The 23,830-nt window shown below is 49.1% G+C and overlaps 1 protein-coding gene across 2 annotated transcripts; it reads right to left on the bottom strand.

Moving 5' to 3' along the window:
- Positions 1 to 286: 286 nt before the first annotated feature.
- On the bottom strand, positions 287 to 17,794 carry TRIM63 (tripartite motif containing 63). Of its 2 annotated transcripts, XM_033227698.1 has the most exons (9): positions 17,480 to 17,794; positions 16,412 to 16,584; positions 11,341 to 11,509; positions 10,440 to 10,535; positions 8,246 to 8,479; positions 7,503 to 7,525; positions 7,077 to 7,201; positions 2,870 to 2,942; positions 287 to 874 (listed from the first exon to the last, which is right to left on the bottom strand). In XM_033227698.1, exons 1-9 carry the CDS (start codon positions 17,636 to 17,638, stop codon positions 856 to 858), a joined length of 1,071 nt encoding a protein of 356 aa, XP_033083589.1. In that variant the 5' UTR covers positions 17,639 to 17,794; the 3' UTR covers positions 287 to 855. The 2 variants fall into 2 exon arrangements, with proteins under 2 accessions (XP_033083589.1, XP_033083590.1); XM_033227699.1 differs by lacking the exons at positions 287 to 874; positions 2,870 to 2,942 and adding an exon at positions 4,987 to 5,512.
- Between the last annotated feature and the right edge of the window lie 6,036 nt (positions 17,795 to 23,830).

Here is a 23,830-nt window from a genome sequence, read left to right as displayed (position 1 = left end):
GTGAACCTTCAGTGGGCACGGGGAAGTCCCTATAACCTGCAACTAAAGCATTTAAACTTTGCCTCAGGCTCTGTTTTCTGGAGAACCAGAGGAACAACACGTTGAACCTGTTCTTGAAGGACCAGCTCAGGGCTGGCTTTCCATGGAGTCCACATTGGGAAATGGTGGTGTCAAGAACTCCTTTACTGGGACCTAAGCCTAGCCCTGCCATTGCCTCCTACCGGGGGTCCTTTTCATTCACACCCAACCCTCATCTCCAGGAAAAAAAGCTGAATGAAACCCCGGCTCCTTTGAAGAACAGGAAGAGAGCATTGTGCATTTATTAAAACAACATATAACACAAACTCAGTTACCACCCCATATGTCTGGGCTAGGCACTGAAATACAGCACATCGTCCCTGTGAGTGCTACCCCGTCCTGCTCAGGAAAGGAAGTGGGCAGCTATATTACCCTGGCTTCCTTCCCCTCTTTCTGACAATCGCAGGTCACCCAACGACCAGGCATTATGATACAAAAGTTCCTTTACAAAAAGCACCAAATTGGCATACATATACAAGTATATACAAAAATCACATTTTAAAAATGTACAAAATATTCCATTTTGCACCAATGTAGAAAAGTGTCCTGTGTGATTGTTTCAAGCACATTTTCAATTCTGGTTCAGTGTCTGCTGGATGCAGCAGTGAGGGTCCTACCCTAGTCCCTGCTCTCTGAGCAGAGAGAAGACATTACCTCCCCATTGCCCCTCCAGGGGCCCCAACCCCTCCCACCTGGGCCTGCCACCAAGGCCGCTGGGCCCCTCCCCACCCTCTCCAGTCTCTCTGCATCTGGGGGGTCTCTCATTCATCCAGCTCCTTACTGGTGTCCTGAAATGAAGAAAAAGACACAGAGGCACGTGGTGAGACAGAGACTCAGGAGGATCCAAGGCTTACCAAGCTATTGTTTATTCAAACAGGAGTTTGAATAAAACATCAAATTCCAATTCCTCCTGGTCTCTTCCTTTTAAAACCAAAATAGAACTTAGCTGCCTAAACATTATGGATTGTACATCAGTACAGAACTCCAAAAGACTACCCTATAGTTTTCAACTGGATTGGAATTTAGTTTCAGTAGCTGTGGTTTGAAAAATAACATTTGCAAGCATGTGCTTATTAGCAAACGTCCTTCCTATGCACCAGATACTGTGCTAAATGATTATCTTATTTACTCCTAACTACAACCTTTTGATGTCAGTACTGTTATGCCCCTGTACACAGATGAGTAGCCCAAGACTCAGAGAAATTGTGAGCTGCTGCAATTCAGAACCCAGGCTTCTAATCAAACTCTGCCAGGCTGGCAAACTCAGATACCTATAAGGGGCTAGCAGAAAACATGAATGAGTGAAGCAAGCAGAATTGATGGTGGTGGGGCTGAGCAAACTGGCAAGGGCATGTCCCATTTTCTTTTCTCTTCTTTTTTTTTTTTTTTTTTTTTTTTGAGACAGAGTTTCACTGTTTCACCCAGGCTGGAGTGAAGTGCTGTGATCTCGCCTCACTGCAAGCTCCGCCCCCCGGGGTTCAAGTGATTCTCCTGCCTCAGGCTCCCAAGTAGCTGGGATTACAGGTGCCCGTCACCATGCCTGGCTAATTTTTGTATTTTTAGTAGTGACGGGGTTTCACCATGTTGGCCAGGCTGGTGTCAAACTCCTGACCTCAGGTGATCTGCCCGGCTCGGCCTCCCAAAGTGCTAGGATTACAGGCGTGAGCCACCGCGCCAGCATGTCCCATTTAAAGGGGAGAGCCACTGCCCAGAGCCAGCACTCTGGAACTACAGGGAAGTTCAAGTCCAGCATTGTTTGCTTTTTCTAAACTTTCACAAGAAGGTGAAAATGCAGATTCTTAGTTGAAATCTCCTTTTTCTTAAAAAAAAAAACCTAATTTAAAAAATGTTAGCAATTAATTTTTTCTTTTTAAGAGACAGCGTAGTGTCCTTCTCTGGTGCCCAGGCAGGAGTGCAGTGGTGCAATCATAGATTACTGCAGCCTCTACCTCCTGGGCTCAAGTGATCTTCCAGTCTCAGCCTTCTGAGTAGCTAGGACTACACATATGTACCACCACGCCTGGCTAATTTTTAATTTTTTTTTGTAAAGATGAGGACTTGCTGTGTTGACCAGGCTGGTCCCAAACTCCAGGTCTCAAGCAATCCTCCCGCCTCAGCCTCCCAAAGTGCTGGGATTATAGGCATGTGCCACCACATATAGCCAGCAAGTAATTTTTTTTTTTGAGATGGAGTCTCATTCTTGTTGCCCAGGCTGGAGCGCAGTAACACGATCTCGGCTCACTGCCACCTCCACCTCCCAGGTTCAAGCGATTCTCCTGCCTCAGCCTCCTGAGTAGCTGGGACTACAGGCACCTGCCACCAAATTCGGCTAATTTTTTGTATTTTTAGTAGAGACAGGGTTTCATCATGTTGGCCAGGCTGGCCTTGGTCTCCCAAAATGGTGGGATTACAGGCATGAGCCCCTGTGCCTAGCAAACAAGTAATTTTTTTTTTTTAATTTAAACAGTGCTGGCCAAACAAAGCACCTCAATGGGCCCAGCCTAGCTCACGAGCCCCCATCTTTTCCCTCTGCTGTGCCATAATGCTTTCCATTTAAGCAGATCGTTTAGATGTGAAATGGGAGCATTTTATTATGAATAGTTTGGGGAATTTTTTCTTTTCTAAGGGTAAAGAGAACAGGACTTTACCCTCAATAGGTTTAAAGCACATGCTGGGAACAGGTCTCAGCGTCATTCCCAGTGTCTAACACAGTGCTTTGTATATAGTAGGTACCTCAGGTTGTTGTGGAATGAGTGAAGGAATGAAGGAATGGAGGTAGATGAATTTCTTACCTTCCTCCTTCCCTTCTGTGGAGTCCTCCTCTTCCTGATCTTCTTCTTCAATGAATTCTTCCTCTTCCTCATCTGTGACAAAAAACACTTGTGTTAGGATGGGGCCAGTTCCTTGAGGAGTTACTTGAAGAAGAACCAGGGAAGAGAAAGCACTGTCTAAACCCCTTCCTGTGCCCAGTTGGGTCAAACGGCCACACACAGATGGCAGTGGTCTGGCAGGTGATGGGCTTGCCAGACCCACGCTGCACAGAGGCCCTGCTCCTGCAATCCCCCGCACTCCGTCCCAGGGAGCCGGGCTCAAGACACTTCCTTGTTCCAGGCACAGCAGCTTCTATCACCCGCTCTGCCTGTGACCAGAGAGGGGCTCTGAGGAAGCACACTCTGTGCTTCTGCACATCTCTCAGGTAGGCAGATAAACATCGCCTGGGGAGAAAAAATCCTCCTCGATCCTCAGGGATCAGAGTCCTTGTCTTGAAGGAAGCTACGCAGCCTATGAGATCTGCTTGTTCAGCAGCCTCTGTCCCATTTTCCTCATTCCTTAGCCTGTGGAGGGGAGGGTGGACATGACAGGGAAGCACTTCTGGAGCCACCTCTGCTCCCTGAAGCTGAGCACCAGAGGGACAGTGACTGAGCTGCAACTCATGTCCCCACTTTTTCATCCTGAGATGTCACCGTCAAGCTTTAACAGGGAACATCTCCCTTCCCCGCTCCTCTCCAAAGCCACCTCCTTAATCTTTTGGGGCCCTGAAGGGGCCACCACAGAGTCAGAACATTTGTCAAGTGTATCTCCAGGCCAGGCTTGGTCGCTCGCACTTGTAATCCTAGCACTTTGGGAGGCTGAGGCAGTAGGATCATCTGAGGTCAGGAGTTCAAGACCAGACTGGCCAACATGGTAAAACCCTGTCGCTACTAAAAATATGAAAAGTTAGCCGGGCGTGATGGTGTGCACCTGTAATCCTAGCTACTTGGGAGACTGAGGCAGGAGAATCACTTGAACCCAGCAGGCGGAGGTTGTAGTGAGCCAAGATCACACCATTGTACTCCAGCCTGGGCTACAAGAGCAAAACTCCCTCTCAAAAAAAAAAAAAAAAGGGCCAGGCACAGTAGCTCAAGCCTATAATCCCAGCACTTTGGGAGGCCGAGGCGGGCGGATCATGAGGTCAGGAGATCAAGACCATCCTGGCTAACATGGTGAAACTCCGTCTCTACTAAAAATATAGAAAATCAGCCAGGCGTGGTGGCGGGCGCCTGTAGTCCCAGCTACTAGGGAGGTTGAGGCAGGAGAATGGCGTCAACCTGGGAGGTGGAGCTTGCAGTGAGCCAAGATCATACCACTGCACTCCAGCGTGGGTGACAGAGTGAGACTCCATCTCAAAAAAAAAAAAAAAAGAAAAAATCTCCAAAATGACAACCAAAATTCCAGCTAAGTAACTGGGATCAGAATATAACCCAGGGAGTTCTGCTGTTTAATCATTATCACAATGACAACTCTTAATAGCAGTTGCTGAGTACTTACTATGTACCAAGTAGTGTGCTAAGTGTTGAATCTGCACCATCTGATAAAATCCTCACAAGAATTTTGCAAGCCAAATGGCCCTCTAGAATCTGCATGGGCTACTTGCTAGCTGTGTGGCCTTGAACAAGTGGCTTACCCTCTCTGAGCTTTAAGTTCCCTCAACTACAAAATAGAAACGGTAACAGAATCTATCCCATAAAGTTGTGTTAAATGATAAAACTTATGTTAAGAGCTTAGTGCCTAGGACATACAGAATATTCAGTAACTGGTGACTGTTGGTACTCTCTTCATTTTACTTGTGGAGAAACGGAGGCTCAGGGAGACTATGAAGTGGAGGACTTCACAATGTTATGTTCACAACGTATGACCCACTCTTGAATATCTTTTTTTTTTTATTGGAGACAGAGTTTCACTCATGTTGCCCAGGCTGGAGTGCAATGGCGTGATCTTGGCTCACCACAACCTCTGACTCCTGGATTCAAGCGATTCTCCTGCCTCAGCCTCCCGAGTAGCTGGGATTACAGGCATGCGCCACCATGCCCAGATAATTTTGTACTTTTAGCAGACACGAGGTTTCTCCGTGTTGGTCAGGCTGGTCTGGAACTCCCTACCTCAGGTGATCCACCTGCCTCAGGCTCCAAAGTGCTGGGATTACAGGTGTGAGCCACTGCGCCCAGCATACCCACTCTTGAATGTCTTAGCTTAGGGAAGCTGACAGTGGAGCAGCTCATCTACAGCAGTGGATGTCCCCAAGTCCATTGGTATCTCTGCTTTGGGATGTATTTTGTCCTTACCTATGGGGTATATTTGGAGCTCTGAAAACAGACTTAGCACCAGATACTGAAGGTTTGCAAGAGAGCGACACAGGAGGTGTCAGGAAGCTCTTCTCCTTCCCATGCCAGTCCATTTGTAGTTCTTCCTTGTTCCTTCACCCTCCCCTGTCTCCCAACCTCAGCTGGTCATTGGAGCACAATCTCTCAGACCAAGGCAACAGTCAGCAAGGTAGGATCTGCCCTCTCCTTCTCTGCTGCGTTTTAGCTGTGTTTCCCTTTTAGCTGTGCGACCTTCAGCAGATTAACATTTTTGCTTCCATTCAGTTTCTTCATTTCTCTTATTATTTTCACCCCTATTATTGTTATGATTGCATTGTTACAATTATTATAGGCACTTTATGGAAGGTAATTATAAACAGAAATGAAAACATGATGTTGATAAATTAAGGTGCCTGAGTATCATAGGTGATAGCATTAAGAAGCTGAAGCTGAGCCAGGCGCGGTGGCTCAAGCCTGTAATCCCAGCACTTTGGGAGGCCAAGACGGGCGGATCACGAGGTCAGGAGATCGAGACCATCCTGGCTAACATGGTGAAACCCCGTCTCTACTAAAAAATACAAAAAACTAGCCAGGCGAGGTGGCGGGCGCCTGTAGTCCCAGCTACTCAGGAGGCTGAGGCAGGAGAATGGCGTGAACCTGGGAGGCGGAGCTTGCAGTGAGCTGAGATCGCGCCACTGCACTCTAGCCTGGGCGACAGAGCAAGACTCCATCTCAAAAAAAAAAAAAAAGAAGAAGCTGAAGCTGGCTGGGCACAGTGGCTCACGCCTGTAATCCCAGCACTTTCGGAGGCCGAGGCTGGTGAATCACGAGGTCAGGAGATCAAGACCATCCTGGCTACGGTGAAACCCTGTCTCTACTAAAAATACAAAAAAAAATTAGCCAGGTGTGGTGGCGGGCGCCTGTAGTCCCAGCTATTTGGGAGGCTGAGGCGGGAGAATGGCGTAAACTCGGGAGGTGGAGCTTGCAGTGAGCCGAGATTGTGCCACTGTACTCCAGCCTGGGTGACAGAGCAAGACTCTGTCTAAAAAAAAAAAAAGAAGAAGAAGCTGAAGCTAAGACTACCTTTAGGCAATAACTAGTATATCTTTAGGACTCTACAGGACCTTTCTGCATCAATATCTGATTTTTTGCAACAGCACCGTGAGTTGGTCATTATTAGAGGGCTCACTTCTAACCTGATTTTTTAAATTAGAAAATAAAACTCAGGCAGAAGGGGGGCTTACCAAAGGTCACACAGATAATAAACAAATGGCAGGCCCAGGATTTAAACTCAGGACTGTCTGATTCCAGAGGCCATATTATTTCTACTGCCCCAAGAGGCCTCCCTGCCATGGATCCATTATGTAATTTATGAAGCAGGAATTCTGCACCAAGCACTGTGCTAGGCTCTGGGCTCATCTAGAAGGTGACTATATGATTTTTTTTTTTTTGAGATGGAGTCTGGCTGGCTCTGTTGCCCAGGCTGGAGTGCAGTGGCACGATCTTGGCTGGCTGCAACCACTACCTCCTGGATTCAACCCATTCTCCTTCCTCAGCTTCCCAAGTAGCTGGAATTTACAGGCATGTGCCACCACGTCCGGCTAATTTTTGTATTTTTAGTAGAGACGAGGTTTCACTGTGTTGGTCAGGCTTGTCTCAAACTCCTGACCTCAAATGATCCACCCACCTTGGCCTCCCAAAGTGCTGGGATTACAGGCATGAGCCACCACAGCCGGCTAGAAGTTGGCTGTATGAATTTGATTGATACCTGGGGATCTTTATTAGTGTATCTGCCTCCCCATGGGGCTCAGTGGGAGGGATGCTGGTTTCCAGGGATCAGGCAGGCAAATAGACAAGTGGCACCACCACCTCCTTTACCTGTTCCAAAGTCGATGGCTCTCAGGGCATCTGCTATGTGCTCTAAATTCAAAGTAAAGAAGTCCATGTTCTCAAAGCCCTGCTCTGTCTTTCCCAGCTGGCAGCCCTTGGAAGCTTCCACAATGCTGTGGGGGAGACAGAGAGAGAGGCAGGATGAGATCTCTGGGGCTCCGTGCAGGAAGGAGAGGGCACATGCCTTGCCCACGCCCAGGGCTTCTACCCAGAGGCTACCCTGGAGGGATGGAATATTTTCTCTCCAATCTTAAGCACAATGAGTGGTCCAAAAAGTCAGGGATGCAAAGGGTCAGGGAAGTCAGCCTAGAGTTAGACCCTCCCAGCAGACCTAATGCCCAGGAGGAGGCTTCCTGGACAGAGGTCCTGGTGGGAACTAGGGGCCTGGATCATAGCCTCTGGGGAGACACTGACCTTTTGATGAGTTGCTTGGCAGTCTGCAGGGGAAGAGAGAACAAAGGATTAGGACCGCAGAAGAGGTAACCCGAGGAAATCAGCAAAACCAGTGACTGGACATTTGGTGCCATTCCCTAGCACAGTTGTGACCTGCTCCCCACCCCAAACTGAGCAGAATTTGGAACTTTTCCCTCTGTGGTCTGTACAGGTCTTAGTCATCACCCTAGGACCCATTCTCTTGACAGTAAGCTTGGATTCTAGGGGTATCAATCCAAAAACTCCTAAACCCTGAACTCCCCAATGCTAACCACCTTTTCATACCCAATGTCTAGCACAAAGCCTGGCCCACAGTAGAAGCCCAGAACATTTTTATTGAACTAAACTATGAAGTCTTATAACTGAGCCTTTTCTGTCCTCCCCAACAAGCTCTTTGAGGGCAGGGCTGTGTCTGGTTTATCTCCTTGTCTTCCACCTCAGTGCCTGGCCTACAGTAGGGGCTCAATTAATAGTCCATAGATGGGACACTGTATTTTGCAGCTTACAAAGTCATTTCATAAACATCTTCCTATTTGATCATCATAAAATCAGTAAGAGGAAGGTGGGGGTGTTACATGCCCATTTGACAGATGAGGAAACTGAGGCTCACAGAGGTTTAAATGGCTTTTCCAAGGGCCCATGGGGGGTCAGTGGAGAAGCATAACTGGAACCTTAGAGCTGTCGAGTTGAACTAACCCCACCCAGACCCTTCTAGTCCTGCTCACCAAGAGGAAGGTGGCTCCCCCAGGCTCATCCAGGGACTGGATGGCTGTCTCCACCAGCTTTGTGGACTTGTCCAGCTGCTCCTGGTACTGCTGGATGAGGGCCTCGATGAAGCTGAGCTTTTCCTCCTGCTCCTGTGTGATCCGCTGCAGCAACTCACTTTTCTTCTCATCCAGGATTGCGTACAGCGTGTCAAACTTCTGGCTCAGCTCTTCCTTTACCTGGTGACTGTTCTCCTGAGGACGGAAGTCTTGCAGTCACATTCTGTAGGGTCCTTACTCCCTGTCTGCTATACTCCCTTCCTGGTACAGTAGCAAGGAATCTAAAGCTAGAACAGATCTCACTACATACATCCCCACACTACAGAAGATGAAACAAAGGCTTAACAAGAAGAAAACACTCATCTGGCCTCACAGCTACTTAGTACACCAGTGATATTTGGAGGCTGATGCCTTGAAAAACAGCTAGCCCCTTCTTCCAAAATAGAGGCTCTAGGGCCACATGACACAACAAATTCTTCCTTGTTCCTGCACCCTCCCCCTGTCCCCCAGCCTTAGCTGGTCATTGGAGCATCGCTTCTCAGACCAATGCAACAGTCACCAACATGGGATCTGCCCTCTCTTTCACCTTTTTTTTTTTTTTTTGAGATGGAGTCTCGCTCTGTCACCCAGGCTGGAGTGCAGTGGTGCAATCTCGGCTCACTGCAACCTCTGTCTCCCAGGTTCAAGCGATTCTCCTGCCTCAGGCTCCTGAGTAGCTGGGATTACAGGCGCACCACCAAGCCTGGCTAATTTTTGTATATTTTAGTAGAGATGGGGTTTCCCCATGTTGGCCAGGATGGTCTCGATCTCCTGACCTCATGGTCCGCCCACCTTGGCCTCCCAAAGTGCTGGGATTACAGGCATGAGCCACTGCGCCCAGCTCTCCGTTGTCTTTTAGCTGTGTTTCCCTTTTAGCTTTGTGACCTTCAGCAAATTAATGTATTTGCTTCCATTCAGTTTCCTGGGCCTCCCATATGTCTCAGATCACACTCTTCCCTCCCTTTCAAGACCAAGACTGGATTCAGGAAGCTCTGCATCATTTGGTTCTAGGAGAGGTGGAAAAACAGCTCGTTTCCTAGCACCCTCCTCAACTGACGCTCCCTTCTATGTTCTTTTCGGTAAAATGGGTGTGACAATAGCATCTCGTCAGACCCGGGAGCCTCTCATGGGTGATCAGAATGTTCCCCTCCTTCCTATCCTTCACCCAACTCTTCATCCACTAGCAATTATGACGAACCCTTCCCCTCATCTCATCTCCAGGTCCCTACCCCAAGTGAACATGGAAAATCGTGGAAGCTTTCTTCAGGGATAGAAAAGTTCCATTCTGGCCGGGCGCGGTGGCTCAAGCCTGTAATCCCAGCACTTTGGGAGGCCGAGACGGGCGGATCACGAGGTCAGGAGATTGAGACCATCCTGGCTAATACGGTGAAACCCTGTCTCTACTTAAAAATACAAAAAAACTAGCCGGGCGACGAGGTGGGCGCCTGTAGTCCCAGCTACTCGGGAGGCTAAGGCAGGAGAATGGCATAAACCCGGGAGGCGGAGCTTGCAGTGAGCTGAGATCCGGCCACTGCACTCCAGCCCGGGTGGCAGAGCAAGACTCTGTCTCAAAAAAAAAAAAAAAAAAAAAAAGAAAAGTTCCATTCTGCTCTCAACAGTCTCACTACTCAAAATGTGGTCCGTGGACCCAGCAGCTTGGGCAAATCCTGGGAACTGGCTAGAAATGCAGCTCTTATGCCTCATTCCAAACTGACTGAATCAGAACCTGAATTTCAACATGATCCCAGGGTGAGTTTCATGCACTTTAAAGTTTGGGAAGTGTTGGTCTATAGGAAAGAATTGTGCTCTGAAAACGATTTGTGCTGAATAAATACTGAGAACTATTGATGGGACACTCCCTGAGTTCAGGCACCATGTCTGTCTGGTTCATTCCTACGTCCCCCACATCTCGGGTGGGGCCGGACACACAGCTGTGCTTAAGAAGCATTTGTTGAGAGAGTGAGTGAATGGATTAGTCCCTCCCTTGCCATTCCTGCTTGACTCCCCAGGCTCCAGGCCCCAACCTTTAGCCACAACCCATGGGTGAGCCTTCCCGAGAGACCAGGCTGCCCCGGAAAGCTCCAAACCCCCAGGCAGAACTATTCTGTCCCCTCACCTTGGTCACTCGACAGGAGTCCTCCAGCTGAGTGATGATGGTCTGCACACGGTCATTCCCCGCCACCAGCATGGAGATACAGTTATTCAGTTCAGTCTAGATGGGGTTGTGGGGATCAGGAGAGGAGAGATACAAATAGCCTCAAGGCCTACCCACCGGGGCATGGCAGCAACATGGCTCCCTCCCTCCCCTCTGTGCTAGAAAGAGCCTTCAGTAGGGATCTGGCCCCTCTTTCGGGTACTGCTCAGCTTCAGAGCAGAGGATATTAGAAAGATACTGCACCCCTTATTTTACAGAGGAGGCCAACAGCAGGCAAGTGAGCTGCCCAAAACACACAGCAAGGAACTGACAGAGGAGGAGCTTGTTTCTAAGAAAGAAGGGGGAAAAAAAGAAATAGAGTCGGAGACGTCTAGAAGACAGAGACCTAGAGAAGAGTGCGGAGTGCGGAAGAGAGAGTATGGAAAGGGGGCGGCTACTGCTTACTGCACGGACAGGGTGGCAGGCCCCCACAGGCCCAGGGCCCCAGGGAAAAGGCTCTAAGCTGCCTCCTGCTGCTGGGGAATGTGAAGTCTAGGAGAAGAGGTGAGAGGCACAGGAAGAGGTGTCTGGGGGATGGAGAAGCTGTGGCCTGAGAGGACCCCAGTGGCCTGGCTGGGGCGTCTGACTGCTCCCCTCTGGCCACAGCCAGGTGCTCTCGAGTGGCTCTAAGTATAACCATGAGCTCAGCTTCCTCCCCCAAGGAAGGCCAGGGCTGCTGTCCCTGTGGCCTGGGAAGTCCCTCCAGAGGGACTATTCCTGAAAGGCCGGATCAGCAGATCTACAGGGATCAAATCTGCCTCCTGAATCATCAGGCCATGCCCAGCAGGCCCAGGCTGGGGGTAAAAGTGGCTGGAGCCAGTACCTTTTGTCCCTGGAAGACACTCTGCAATGGGGCCACCTCGCAGGCCTTGTGGACCCCAAACACCTTGCACATGGAGCAGGTGGGCACCTCACACGTGAGACAGTAGATGTTGATTTTCTCATCTTCGTGTTCCTTGCACATGGGGTGACTGCCCTTCTGCAGCGGCCGACTGCAGTGGAGAACAGTCACAAGTCATGGGGGCCCTGTGTCCTGCACCCCCCACCCCAGCTCCAAAGCACCAGTCGCAGTTACTGGGGAGGTTGAGGCGGGCGGATTGCTCAGCCCAGGAGTTCAAGGCTGCAGTGTGTCTGTGAATCTCCAGATTTATGCCCTGGGCTCTCAGTGTTGCCCTAAAATCTTTTCATCCTCTGGGGATCAAGGACTTGGGAAGCCAATGACACCAAATCTGTCCCCACATCCTAAGATGGAGTTAGCCTGAGGCTCTGCCACTGTAAAGGACACAGAAAGGGCCATAGAATTCCAGGAAAACATCCTGGAGATGTTTTAGAGAAGAGGAAACTGGGCTCCAGAAAAGTGAATTGACTTGTACAAGGTCATACAGCAAGTAAGGGCAGAGGAGGCTAGAGTTCAATTGCTCTAATTATAGTCACTTTAGCTTTGGTTACTGCAGACTGGGCTCTGAGCTAAGAAATTTATACTGATTGCCTCATTTAATTCTATATTTAATCCACCAGACTGTAACCTCCATCAAGGTAGGGAAACTTGCTTGTTTTCTTCACCCCTGAGCCTACACTGTACAGTGCCTGGCATAGAGGAGGTGGTAATTAAACAAAGGTAGAAAGAATAAATCAATAAGGCTGGGCGCAGTGGTTCACGTCTGTAATCCCAGTACTTTGGGAGGCCGAGGTGGGAGGATCACCTGAGGTCAGGAGTTTGAGACCAGCCTGACCAATATGATGAACCATGTCTCTACTAAAAATACAAAAAATTAACTGGGCATGGTGGCATGCACCTGTAATACCAGCTTCTCGGGAGGCTGAGGCAGGAGAATCACTTGAACCCAGGAGGCAGAAGTTGCGGTGAGCCGAGATCGCACCATTGCACTCCAGCCTGGGCAACAAGAGCAAGACTCCGTCTCAAAGAAAAAAAAAGAAAGAATAAATCAATAACTAGCATAGAAGTCAATAATATTCACTGTCTTGAATTTCTTAAGATTTTCCATTAAAAAATTTTTTTTTTAAAAAGAATATTTCCACAGAGTCAGTCATACCCTCTCTTTCTCTTAGCTTCATCACTTTCTAGCTGTGTGGCCTTGGATAAACCTCTGACACTCTCTGAGTCATGAGGTTGCCCCTGAGGCTCAGAGAAGGAGCAGTGTGTATGCCCCATGTCATGGTGACTGGTGAGTAGGTAGCCCAGGGCTGTCCAACAGCCCAGCACAAGCCTGACTTCTAGTCCAGAGATTCTTCCAAAGGCCTAAGTGTCTTCCTTTATTTTCTCCTATAACATATATGCTTAGAACTACCTTTCTTCCTTGAGACCTCCAACCTGTTATTTGTGCTTCTCTTGGGACATCAGTCATTTCCTAACCTAGATTCACTGGGGCTTGGGGGGGATTTTTTTGTTGTTGTTTTCTTTTGATTTTTTGCCCAGGCTGGAGTGTAGTGGTATGATCTCAGCTCACTGAAACCTCCGCCTCCCGGATTCAAGCAATTCTCATACCTCAGCCTCCTGAGTAGCTGAGATTACAGACGTGCACCACCATGCCCAGCTAATTTTTGTATTTTTAGTAAAGATGGGGTTTTACCATGTTGGCCAGGCTAGTCTTGAACTCCTGGCCTCACGTGATCCTTCCACCTTAGCCTCCCAAAGTGCTGGGATTACAGGCGTGATCCCCTGCACCCAGCTTTTTATTTTATTTTATTTATTTCCTTTTTTTTTTTTTTTTTTTTTGAGACAGGGTCTCACCATATTGTCCAGGCTGGAGTGCAGCAGCAATTCACAGACACACTGCAGCCTTGAACTCCTGGGCTGAGCAATCCTCCTGCCTCCGCCTCCCCAGTAGCTGCAACTGGTGCATACCACCATGCCTGGTGTAGATTCGATTTTTTTAGTCTTCTGTCTTCAGCTAGACTATACACTCATTGAGAGCCAACACCACCTTCGATTCCCAGCCCTGAACAGAACAGGCATCTTGCAAATGTCAAATGGTGACTGTCCCCATCAGTGTCAATGCCTCACCTCCAAACAGCCTTACATGACTGATTGCACACTGGGCTCTATTGTCCTCTTAAGTTCTTAAATAAACCCCTTTCCAGGCTTGTCTTTTTGCATCTTTTACCCCAGGGTCCTTATGCTGGCAAGGGTCTGCCATTGCCACCTGCCTCCATCCCCTTATAAAGGGATGGCAGGGAATGCAGAGGTGAGGCAAGAGCCTGAGGGTCTAGTTCCTCCCAGATGCCCACCCTCTCAAGCTTAGACTTTGGCGTCGGGGTTCATATCCAGATTGTTCTTCCACATTCATTTTTGTGATTCTGGACAAGTGATTTCACTCTCTTGCCTGGGATTCCTCCCAGAGCTACTGCAATAATGGTAGAAATTGTCTGTAACGAATGTGGAGTGCCCGGCACAGAGCAGACCCTCTATAGAGGGCAGCTGTCGTTGCCATTCAACTATGCGGAAAGGCCTCAAAGGTTCACACACAACACGCTCTTCATAGGTCGGCACTGGGTGGGCTAACATTGGTGTGGAATTGATTTTATTATTCCTTATGATCAACAATATGTTTGCATTTTGTAGTGTCGCGCTCCAGCAACGTGAGAGGCAATCTAGCGCAGCAATTAAGAATATTCACTGGCCGGCCGGGCACGGTGGCCCACGACTGTAATGCCAGCACTTTGGGAGGCCAAGGCGGGTGGATCACCTGAGGTCGGAAGTTCAAGACCAGCCTGGCCAACGTGGTGAAATCCTGTCTCTACAAAAAATACAAAAATTAGCTGGGTATGGTGGTGCATGTCTGTAATCCCAGTACTTTGGGAGGCCAAGGCGGGCAGATCACCTGAGGTCAGGAGTTTGAGACCAGCCTGGCCAACATGGTGAAACCCTGTCTCTACTAAAAAACAAAACTTAGCTGGGCACGTTGTCACGTGCCTGTAGTCCCTGCTACACGGGAAGCTGAGGCAGGGGAATCGCTTGACCCCAGGAGGCAGAGATTGCAGTGAGCCAAGATTGCACCACTGCTCTCTAGCCTAGGCGACAGAGCAAGACTCTGCCTCAAAAAAAAAAAAAAGAAAAGAAAAGAAAATTCTCACACCCTTCTTTCTTAGCTCTACCACTTGCTAGCTGTGTGGTCTTGGACAAATCTCTTGTCCTCTCTGAGCTTCAATTTCCTCATGGTAAAATGGAGACGGGAATGCCTTCCCGGGTTACTATAAGAAATAGATAGGGAAAATGCCTGAAAGTACTTCGTACGCGCCTGCACACAGTAGGTACCCAATAAATAGTTGATACATTAACCATTTTCCGTTAATATCTTATTTGACAGCCACAATAACAGATCTTACTGTTTCTGTTTGCAGACAGAGAAAATGAAACTCTAAAGGCTTACCCAAGATGATACAGTACATCAGTTACAGAGGCTGACTAGCAAGCACAGTTCCCCAGACCAGGGTTTTTTCACCTGAGATCTGGTCTGTCATCTTCCTTTGGGCTGGGCAGTGCCTGCAGGCAGATGCTTGGTGAAGGTTTTAGACCTTAAAGGCTGTGGGGTCAGCACTCCTGGAGTCTTACCAGGATGTCCTGGTTTGTAAAGATCTTTCCTGTAGCTGTGTCTCTCCCAAATTTTTGTGGGGTGTGTGTGTGTGTGTGTGTGTATGTGTGTTTAAATGGAGTCTCACTCTGTCACGCAGGCTGGAGTGCAGTGGCACGATCTCTGCTCACTGCAACCTCTATCTCCCTGGTTCAAGCAATTCTCCTGCCTCAGCCTCCTAAGAGCTGGGATGACAGGCATGCGCCACCACGCCTGGCTAATTTTTGTATTTTTAGTAGAGATGGGGTTTCACCAGGTTGGCCAGGCTGGTCTCCAACTCCTGACCTCAAGTGATCCACCCACCTTGGCCTCCCAAAGTGCTGGGGTTACAGGCATGAACCACCGCGCCTGGCCTCCCAGTTTTTTTGTCTGTTTGTTTGAGGCATAGTCTCACTCTGTCACCAGGCTGGAGTGCAGTAGCACGATCATGGCTGTGCAACCTTGACCTCCCTGGCTCAACAATTCTCCTGAAGAGCTGGAACTGCAGGCATGCTCCACCACGCCCAGCTAGTTTTTAACCTTTGTAGAAACAGGGTCTCACTATGTTGCCCTGACTGGTCTTGAACTCCTGGCCTCAAACAATCATCCCACCTTGGCCTCCCAGAGTGTTGGGATTATGAGCGTGAGCCACCACGCCCGGCCCTCTCTCCCCAGTTTAAGGCCAACCCTGCACAACCTCCACCACTCACACATTCTGCCTCTGAATGAGCTGCTATTTTATTAGCAGGGAGACTCAGAGCTAGATTGACTGGGCCAGCTCCCAGCTCTTTCACTTTCCAGCTGGAAAACCTTAGCTAATTGACTTCACCTCTTGGGCCTCAGTTTCCTCACCTGTGAAATGAGGATAATAAAGTCATGCCTGATTCATAGAGTTATTGGAAGGTACTAAGATGAAGCATTCCCAGTGACTGACAGTTCCTCGTGACACACAGGAAGGTAGCTGTTGCTATCCTTATAGACAACCTAGCTGTTTCTCACTGGGCGTTTTCTCTGCTGACTGGAGCCACTTAGCTGGCCCCAGGGCCTTCCTCTCCCTCTCACATCTCATCTTTCCCCCAGTCTCTGTCTTGGTATCGCCTGGAAGGGCAGCCTAATGTCTGGACCCCTTCCCATCCGCTGAGTGATCCTGAGAGCTGAATTGGGGTGTATAGGGCTCCAATCCTGTCTCTGAACTGGCTCGTGTAGCTAGTCCAGCTAGAGGCCTGGATCCTGAGCAGATGAAGGAGGGGGAAGGAGCTTGGGGGAGCTGGGCACAGCATGGCTGAGAAGGAGGATGGGCCCCCAGCAGGCATGAGAACCGACCTGGAGCACTCCTGTTTGTAGATGTCAATGATGTTCTCCACCAGCAGGTTCCTCTGCAGGCCGTACACTCCGTGACGATCCATGATCACCTCGTGGCGGCAGGTGGGGCAGCGGAAACGGCCTCCAGACATGGATACCGAGCTGCCCCGGCCGGTCCAGTAGGGATTTGCAGCCTGCACGTGGCAAAGGTCAAGGTGAGGCCTGGGCTCCCTCCTCAGCCCTTCCCTTTTCTAATCTCCTGTTATCCTTTCCTCTGCCTGTCCCAACCACCCCAGTCAAACCTAATGACCTGGAGCTCCGCAGGCTGCGATGAGAACCAGTCCTCACACACAGAGCACCTGAGACGCAGCTAAGCAGTCATCAGGATGGGGAGGCAGGAGACCTGGGTTCAAGTCATGTTAATTCTCTGAGTGATTTTGGGCAAGCAACCTTATCTCTCTAAGCCTCAGTTTGCCCACTTATGAAATGGGTATTACAATGAGAGCAAGCTCCTAAGGCTGCTACTTTAAAGATAATATCGTGAAAGAACATATCGTAAAGTGTCCCAGGGGAACCTCGCATCCTGCCTCCCAGCCAGGACACCTACCCGCTTCCTTTCTTGGGGATTTGGAGCCCCTTCTGTCCCCATATTGTAGGGAACAGCCTCGAAAGGGAAAATGCCTCTACTGCCCACTGCCTCCCCGACACCCTCCTCCCAAAGCTCTGGGCCTCTTGCCACCAGGACCTGGCTCCAGCCCCAGGGGTCTGGTTTCTCTCTCCTGTCCCTGCCTTCCCCGCTTATCACTTGAGGCATTTGACTCTTGATTAGAGAGTCAACAGCAGTGCTCAGGGCAGGGGTGGGGGAGCTGTGGGCAGGGTGGGGAGGGGAAACATGCGTCATGGAGAAGAACTGCAACAGCCAGAGCTGCCTCCCATCCCCTCTCAGCCCTGTCTAGAGGCCTCTGCAGGGGTTCACTTCAAAGGGGAAAGAGCCTGTCCCAGTTGGAAGGCTAAGGGAGAAGAAGGGCTTCATTAGGGAAGCCGAGTAGCCACCTGGGACCCCTGGATGAGGCTGCACCCGGCACTGACCTGGAAGATGTCACTGGCACACTTCCGGCACAGGTTGTGCTGGCATGGCAAGATGACCACTGGCTTGGTAAACATCTCCAGGCAGATAGGGCAGATCAGCTGCTTCTCCAGGTTCTCCATGGGGTTCCCATCCTGGATCAGGCTCGACTTATAATCCATTCTGTGGGCAGGAGTGAGAGCCGCGCCTAGCTGCCTCCTCTACTGACTTTGCTCTAAGTAGACCTGGGGCGTCTTGCCTTTGTCACGAAACACCAGGTCGGATCCTGTTGGCTTTCTTCTCCTGGTGCCCGAATTCTGTCTTGGTCTGAGGCCCCTCTGATATTTATAGCTAGATCTTGGTCACATGAGCCCCAGGAGGGGACCAGCTGAGCATTCCGATGCCAAGCGGCTGGTGGGGCTTGAGTTTCCTCCAGGCCTGAAAGACTGGCCCTCTCAAATCACATGCAGGGATGAGCAATCGCTGTTCTTCTGGGACGGGGGTCATAAACAAGAACAGCCTGTTCAGAGGCAGGCTTAGGGGAAGACTGGGTACCCAGAGCTTCCTCCAGAAGTTGGTCTCCCCCTGGCACCAGGCTAGCAGGTCAGGGATAGGACCCAGCAAGTGAGCCACTGGGATTCAAAGGGTTAATAGCCAATGCTATGATGAAAATGTCGAACATTTTTCTAAGTACTAGTGTACATCAGGTAACTAATATACATCACAACGTGACAGATGGATGAGTGATTTGTTTCCCTGCCCTGAGAAACTCACAGCCCAGGAAGGGAGATAGAAAGGATCGTGCAGTGGTGCGATCTCTGCTCACTGCAACCTCTGCCTCCCAGGTTGAAGCCTCCCGACCCCAACCCCCTCCCAGCCCTGCTCAACCCCTCACTGACCTAAATCAATTCCATCCCCTCTTCTGGAGTCCTGGGCAGCTCCTAGACGGAAGGGTCAGGCAGCCCCTCTCTCTGAGCTCATCCCTCTGCCTCAGACCTCAGCACAGCATTTTGCTGGAGACAGTGGAGACCCCCACCCCAGCCAGCCCATCCTCCATCCCTTGGCCACTTATTTCACTCAGTGCTGAAAGGCCTCCCTTGAAACGCAGTCCAGTCCCCTCATCTTATAGATTTTGAAATAAGACTAGAGAAGAAAAGGATTATATTCAAAGTCAGTTAGAAAGTAAGTGACAGCCAGGTATGGCATCTCACACCTGTAATCCCAGCACTTTGGGAGGCTGAGGCAGGTGGATCACGAGGTCAGCAGTTCGAGACTAGCCTGGCCAACATGGTGAAACCCCATCTCTACTAAAAATACAAAACTTAACTGGGTGTGGTGGTGCGAGCCTGTAATCCCAGCTACTCGGGAGGCTGAAGCAGGAGAATCACTTGAACCTGAGAGGCAGAGATTGCAGTGAGCTGAGATAGCGCCACTGCACTCCAGCCCGGGCGACAAGAGCGAAACTCCATCTCAAAACAAAACAAAACAAAACCAAAAAAAAAAAAAAAAAAAAAAAAGAAAGTGGCAAAGCCAGACATTTTATTCATTCATCAGACATTTTTCTGAGTAGTAGTATACATCAGGCAACTAATATACATCACAACATGACAAATGGATGAGTGATCTGTTTCCCTGCCGCAAGAAACTCACAGCCCAGGAAGGCAGATAGAAAAGAAAAACCTGCCGGGTGCGGTGGCTCATGCCTATAATCCCAGCACTTTGGGAGGCCGAAGTGGGCGGATCATGAGGTCAGGAGTTTGAGACCAGCCTGGCCAACATGGTAAAACCCTGTCTCTACTAAAAATACAAAAATTAGCTGGGTGTGATGGCACACACCTATAATCCCAGCTACTTGGGAGGCTGAGGCAGGAGAATTGTTTGAACCCAGGAAGTGGAGGTTACAGTGAGCCGAGATTGCGCCACTGCACTCTAGCCTGGTGACAGAGTGAGACTCTCTCTCAAAAAAAAAGAAAAGAAAGTAAAACCCGGCCGGGCGCAGTGGCTCAAGCCTGTAATCCCAGCACTTTGGGAGGCCGAGACGGGCGGTTGACGAAGTCGGGAGATCGAGACCATCCTGGCTAACACAGCGAAACCCTGTCTCTACTAAAAAATACAAAAAAACTAGCCGGGCGAGGTGGTGGGCGCCTGTAGTCCCAGCTACTCCGGAGGCTGAGGCAGGAGAATAGCATGAACGCGGGAGGCAGAGCTTGCAGTGAGCTGAGATCCAGCCACTGCACTCTAGCCTGGGCAACAGAGCGAGACTCTGTCTCAAAAAAAAAAGAAAAAAGAAAGGAAAACCCCTCATGCGGTGCCACAAAGCCCTGCCTGGACACTTAGAAGGCTTCCCTCAGCTCTCTGCACACATTTTAACTTTTCTTCATATTTCTTAGGACATCTTCCACGTTGGCAGGTAGAAGTCATTAGAGCAGTTCCAGTGGCTGTTTTTTTTGTTTTGTTTTGTTTTTTCGAGACGGAGTTTCACTCTGTTGCCCATGCTGGAGTGCAGTATTGCCATCTCAGCTCACTGCAACCTCTGCCTCCCAGGTTGAAGCGAGTCTCCTGACTCAGCCTCCTAAGTAGCTGGGAGTACAGGCGTGTGTCACCACACCCGACTAATTTTTGTATTTTTAATAGAGACGGGTTTTCACCATGTTAGCCAGGCTGGTCTCCAACTCCAGACCTCAGGCAATCCAACTGCCTCGACCTCCCAAAGTGCTGGGATTACAGGTGTGAGCCACTGTGCCTGGCCTTCAGTAGCTGTTTTTAAGGTAGCGTCTAATGAAAGGACTGTGGGGTCATCCGGTTCAAGGTGATGAGGCAGAGATATGGAGCAATGGTATCAAGTCCCAAAATAAGTCTAAGAGGCCGTGGAATACTCAGGAGAGGTATGAAGGATTTCAAGAAAGAGGAATGACGGGAACAATGAGACAAGACATAGAGCAGAGAAGCAAACCTTGGAAGAGAGGAAATGAGAGAAGAAGAAGAGGAACAAGGTACAGAAAAAGGAGGAGGCCTTAAAAACAAAGGGCTGGAGGATTTTGAGGAGAGAGTTGCCCCCCAAAATTTTGCTGAGCACTTAGGTTTTGCTGAGCACTTCCTATGTGCTATGCATTGTGCTAAATGCTTTGTATGCTTTATTTCATTTCACCATCTCAATAGCCAATAACAAAAGACCCATAATATCCCCACTCCACAAGTGAGGAAACTCAGGCACACAGGTAAAATAACTTGTATGAGGTCACACAGAGAGCACGAGGTGGCTCTAGGACATGAACCCAGATCTGCTTGACTTAGGAACCCAAGCTCTTAATGTAGACTCTCCTGAACTGTGTTTGGGTCAAGTCAACACTGTCAGGTTAGCCAAGGTTTGGAAGAGGATGAGGACTGAAAAAAGGCCACCTCTTCTTCCTTGCTCATGGGACCTCAGTTTATTTAAGGCATTGGGTAGCATTGTGCTCTAGGAAGATGGACCTCTCCACTGCCACAGGAGATGAGTCACAAACGGTTTAAGCCTATCATACAACCCCATTCTCTTTTCCCTAATGATGCAGTTATGGCCAGTGAGACCCAAGGATATGTCTGTTGGCTAAAGATAAAGGATCTCCTCCATGATAAAAATGAATGTGCAAAAAGAAAGCTTCATCTTTACCTTTAAATGAGGTTGTGAGAGGGTAGAGCAGCTATCTTGCAACCACTAGGGGACAAGGCTGAGCATGATGTCAACACCCTGAGGATGGCATAGAGGAACCACAGGAGGCACCTGGGTTAGAGATGCCATCATTGTGTTGCCAATTTATCCAACCCTAGAGCTGCCCGTCTCTTGACTACTTAAGACGTGAGATATCAAATGCCATTATTGTGTAATTACTCTGTTACTTGAAGCAGTAAGCACCTCATAAACATGCATGATTCCAGCTCCCATATGCTGATGATTCTCCACTCTCTAATTCCAGTTCAGACTTCTCTCCCCTAAGCTAAAGATTTGTTGGAGATTTCTACTGGGATGTTCTAATAGTATCTCAAATTCATCATACTCCAGCCAGAACACACCATCTTCCCCGATACCTAGCTCCTCCTTCCATTTTTCTTGTCTCATGTCTTAGTGAACAGCATTACCATCCACCCATTTGCACCAACCAGGAAGTTGAGAGTCACCTTAGGGTTCCCTCTTCTTCTCATCACATGCCTAGTTAATCTCTGTGTCAGGCATTGTCCATCTTTGCATCTCACTTGCCATATTACCATCATCTGCTTGTGAGTCCGACTCTCCCTCTGGACTTTGAAGATGCTGAGGGGAAAGATGGTCTCTATTTATCTCTGTACCCCCAATGCCTAGCACATAGTAGGCATCAACAAATGTTTCTTGACTGGGTGCAGTAGCTCACACCCATAATCCCAGCACTTTGGGAGGCCAAGGTGGAAGGATCATTTGAGCCCAGGAGTTAGTGTGAGACCAGCTTGGGCAACATAGTGAAATCCTATCTCTACAAGAAATAAACAAATTAGCTAGGCATAGTGTTGCCCATGTGTAGTCCCAACTACTCAGGAGACTGAGATGGGAGGATTTCTTGAGCCTGGGAGGTTGAGGCTGCAGCAAGCTGTGATCACACCACTCCACTCCAGCCTGGGTGACAGAGTGAGACCCTGTCTCAAAAAAAAAAAGTTTATTAAATGAGTGGACAAGTGAATGCGTGGCTTAAATATAAAGAAGCAGCTGCATCACTGTCAGACTTGGAGAAGGTTCAGATACTTGAGCAAGTTTTTTTTTGTTTTGTTTTGTTTTTTTGAGACAGAGTCTTAACTCTATCACCAGGCTGGAGCTCAGTGGCACAATCTTGGCTCACTGCAACCTCCACCTCCCAGGTTCAAGCCATTCTCCTGCCTCAGCTTCCCCAATAGCTGGGATTACAGTCGCCCACCAGCACGCCCAACTAATTTTTGTATTTTTGCTAGAGATGGGGTTTCACCATGTTGGCCAGGATGGTCTCGATCTCCTGACCTTGTGATCCGCCCCCTTCGGCCTCCCAAAGTGTTGGGATTACAGGTGTGAGCCACTGCGCCCAGCAATTATTTTTTTGGTTGAGATGGTGCAGCCAATGGAAAAAAAGTACTGGAAATGGGGTTTTGGGGAGATGGAGTAAATTCTAAAGCCTTGGGAAGGAGAGGGACACTCCAACCTTTGAGTTGGAAGGATGGAAAGAGAGGAATGGATGGAGGTGTTGGGAGGTGGAGAGAAAGGTGTTCATATTTGATGACCTTGATCAAGAGAGCATTGAGGTCAACTTCTGAGGCTAAGGCATCAGTGGTGGAAAAGATTTGGACCAGCCAGTGTGGAACACGAGAGGAAGTGCCCTAAGAGAGATGGAAGGACTGTCTAAGAGCAGAAGAGCCTCGCTGATGTTTTCCAGTACTGATGTGTCATTTGCGAGGAGCCATTCACATGGCCCTGTTGACTTTCTCCAGCCGCACTTGGCAGTCCAGGTGCAGATGCCAAACAAATGGACAGTGGGATCAACTCCAGCCAGGAAGCTGGCAAGGCCAGTGCTGCTGAAAGTCAAGGGGTGAGGAAAGGAAATTCCCACGTGGGCTGTGCTGGGCATCAAAACATGTCATTTAATCCTAACCACAGTCCTGCAGGGGAGGTTTTATGATCTTCGGGTTTTTTCCCAGGAGGAAATGAGGCTCAGAGAGTTAACTGGCTTGGCCGGAGTCACACAGCCACAAGTGGCAGAGCCGAGCTGGGGTTCATATCCACGGTAGCCTGATTCTTCAACCTGTGCTCCCCTCACTGGAGGATTTACTGAGCGCTTATTATGTTCAGGCATTGTGCTAAGTCCTTTCCATCCTCCCGTTCAGTCCTCCAAATGACTTGGTACCTCAGGGATCATAATTTTCCCTGTTTTGCAGGTGAGCTTCAGAGGCTCAGTGAGGATAACTCACACAGCCCAAGTCCCCCAGCAGTGAGTAGCAGAGCCACCATCAGAATCAGGAAGTTATAAACCAGCATCATTACAGTTATGAGAACATACCATGAGACTATAGTACCAGCAGTTGAAGAGACAATTATGGAACATCAGTGGTGTGTCCAGACCTAGAGCTCTTAACCCCTACATTTACTGCCTCTCTCTCTGCAAGTCACTTCGTTTCTTTTTTACTCCTTATGAATGACAGTTTCAAACACACAAACTAGAGAGAACAATATAATGAGCTCATGTAATCAAACCCAGCTTAACTTGTTCATCATTGCCCCAATATTCCCACACACTTCTTTTATCTTTTCTCTATTTCTTTTTTTTTTTTTTTTTTGAGACGGAGTCTCGCTCTGTCGCCCAGGCTGGAGTGCAGTGGCCGGATCTCAGCTCACTGCAAGCTCC

This window comes from Trachypithecus francoisi, unplaced genomic scaffold (assembly GCF_009764315.1).
Source record: "Trachypithecus francoisi isolate TF-2019V2 unplaced genomic scaffold, Tfra_2.0 Lachesis_group12, whole genome shotgun sequence".
NCBI classification, from domain to species: domain Eukaryota; kingdom Metazoa; phylum Chordata; class Mammalia; order Primates; family Cercopithecidae; genus Trachypithecus; species Trachypithecus francoisi.
This window is presented reverse-complemented; position numbering and strand designations above follow the sequence as displayed.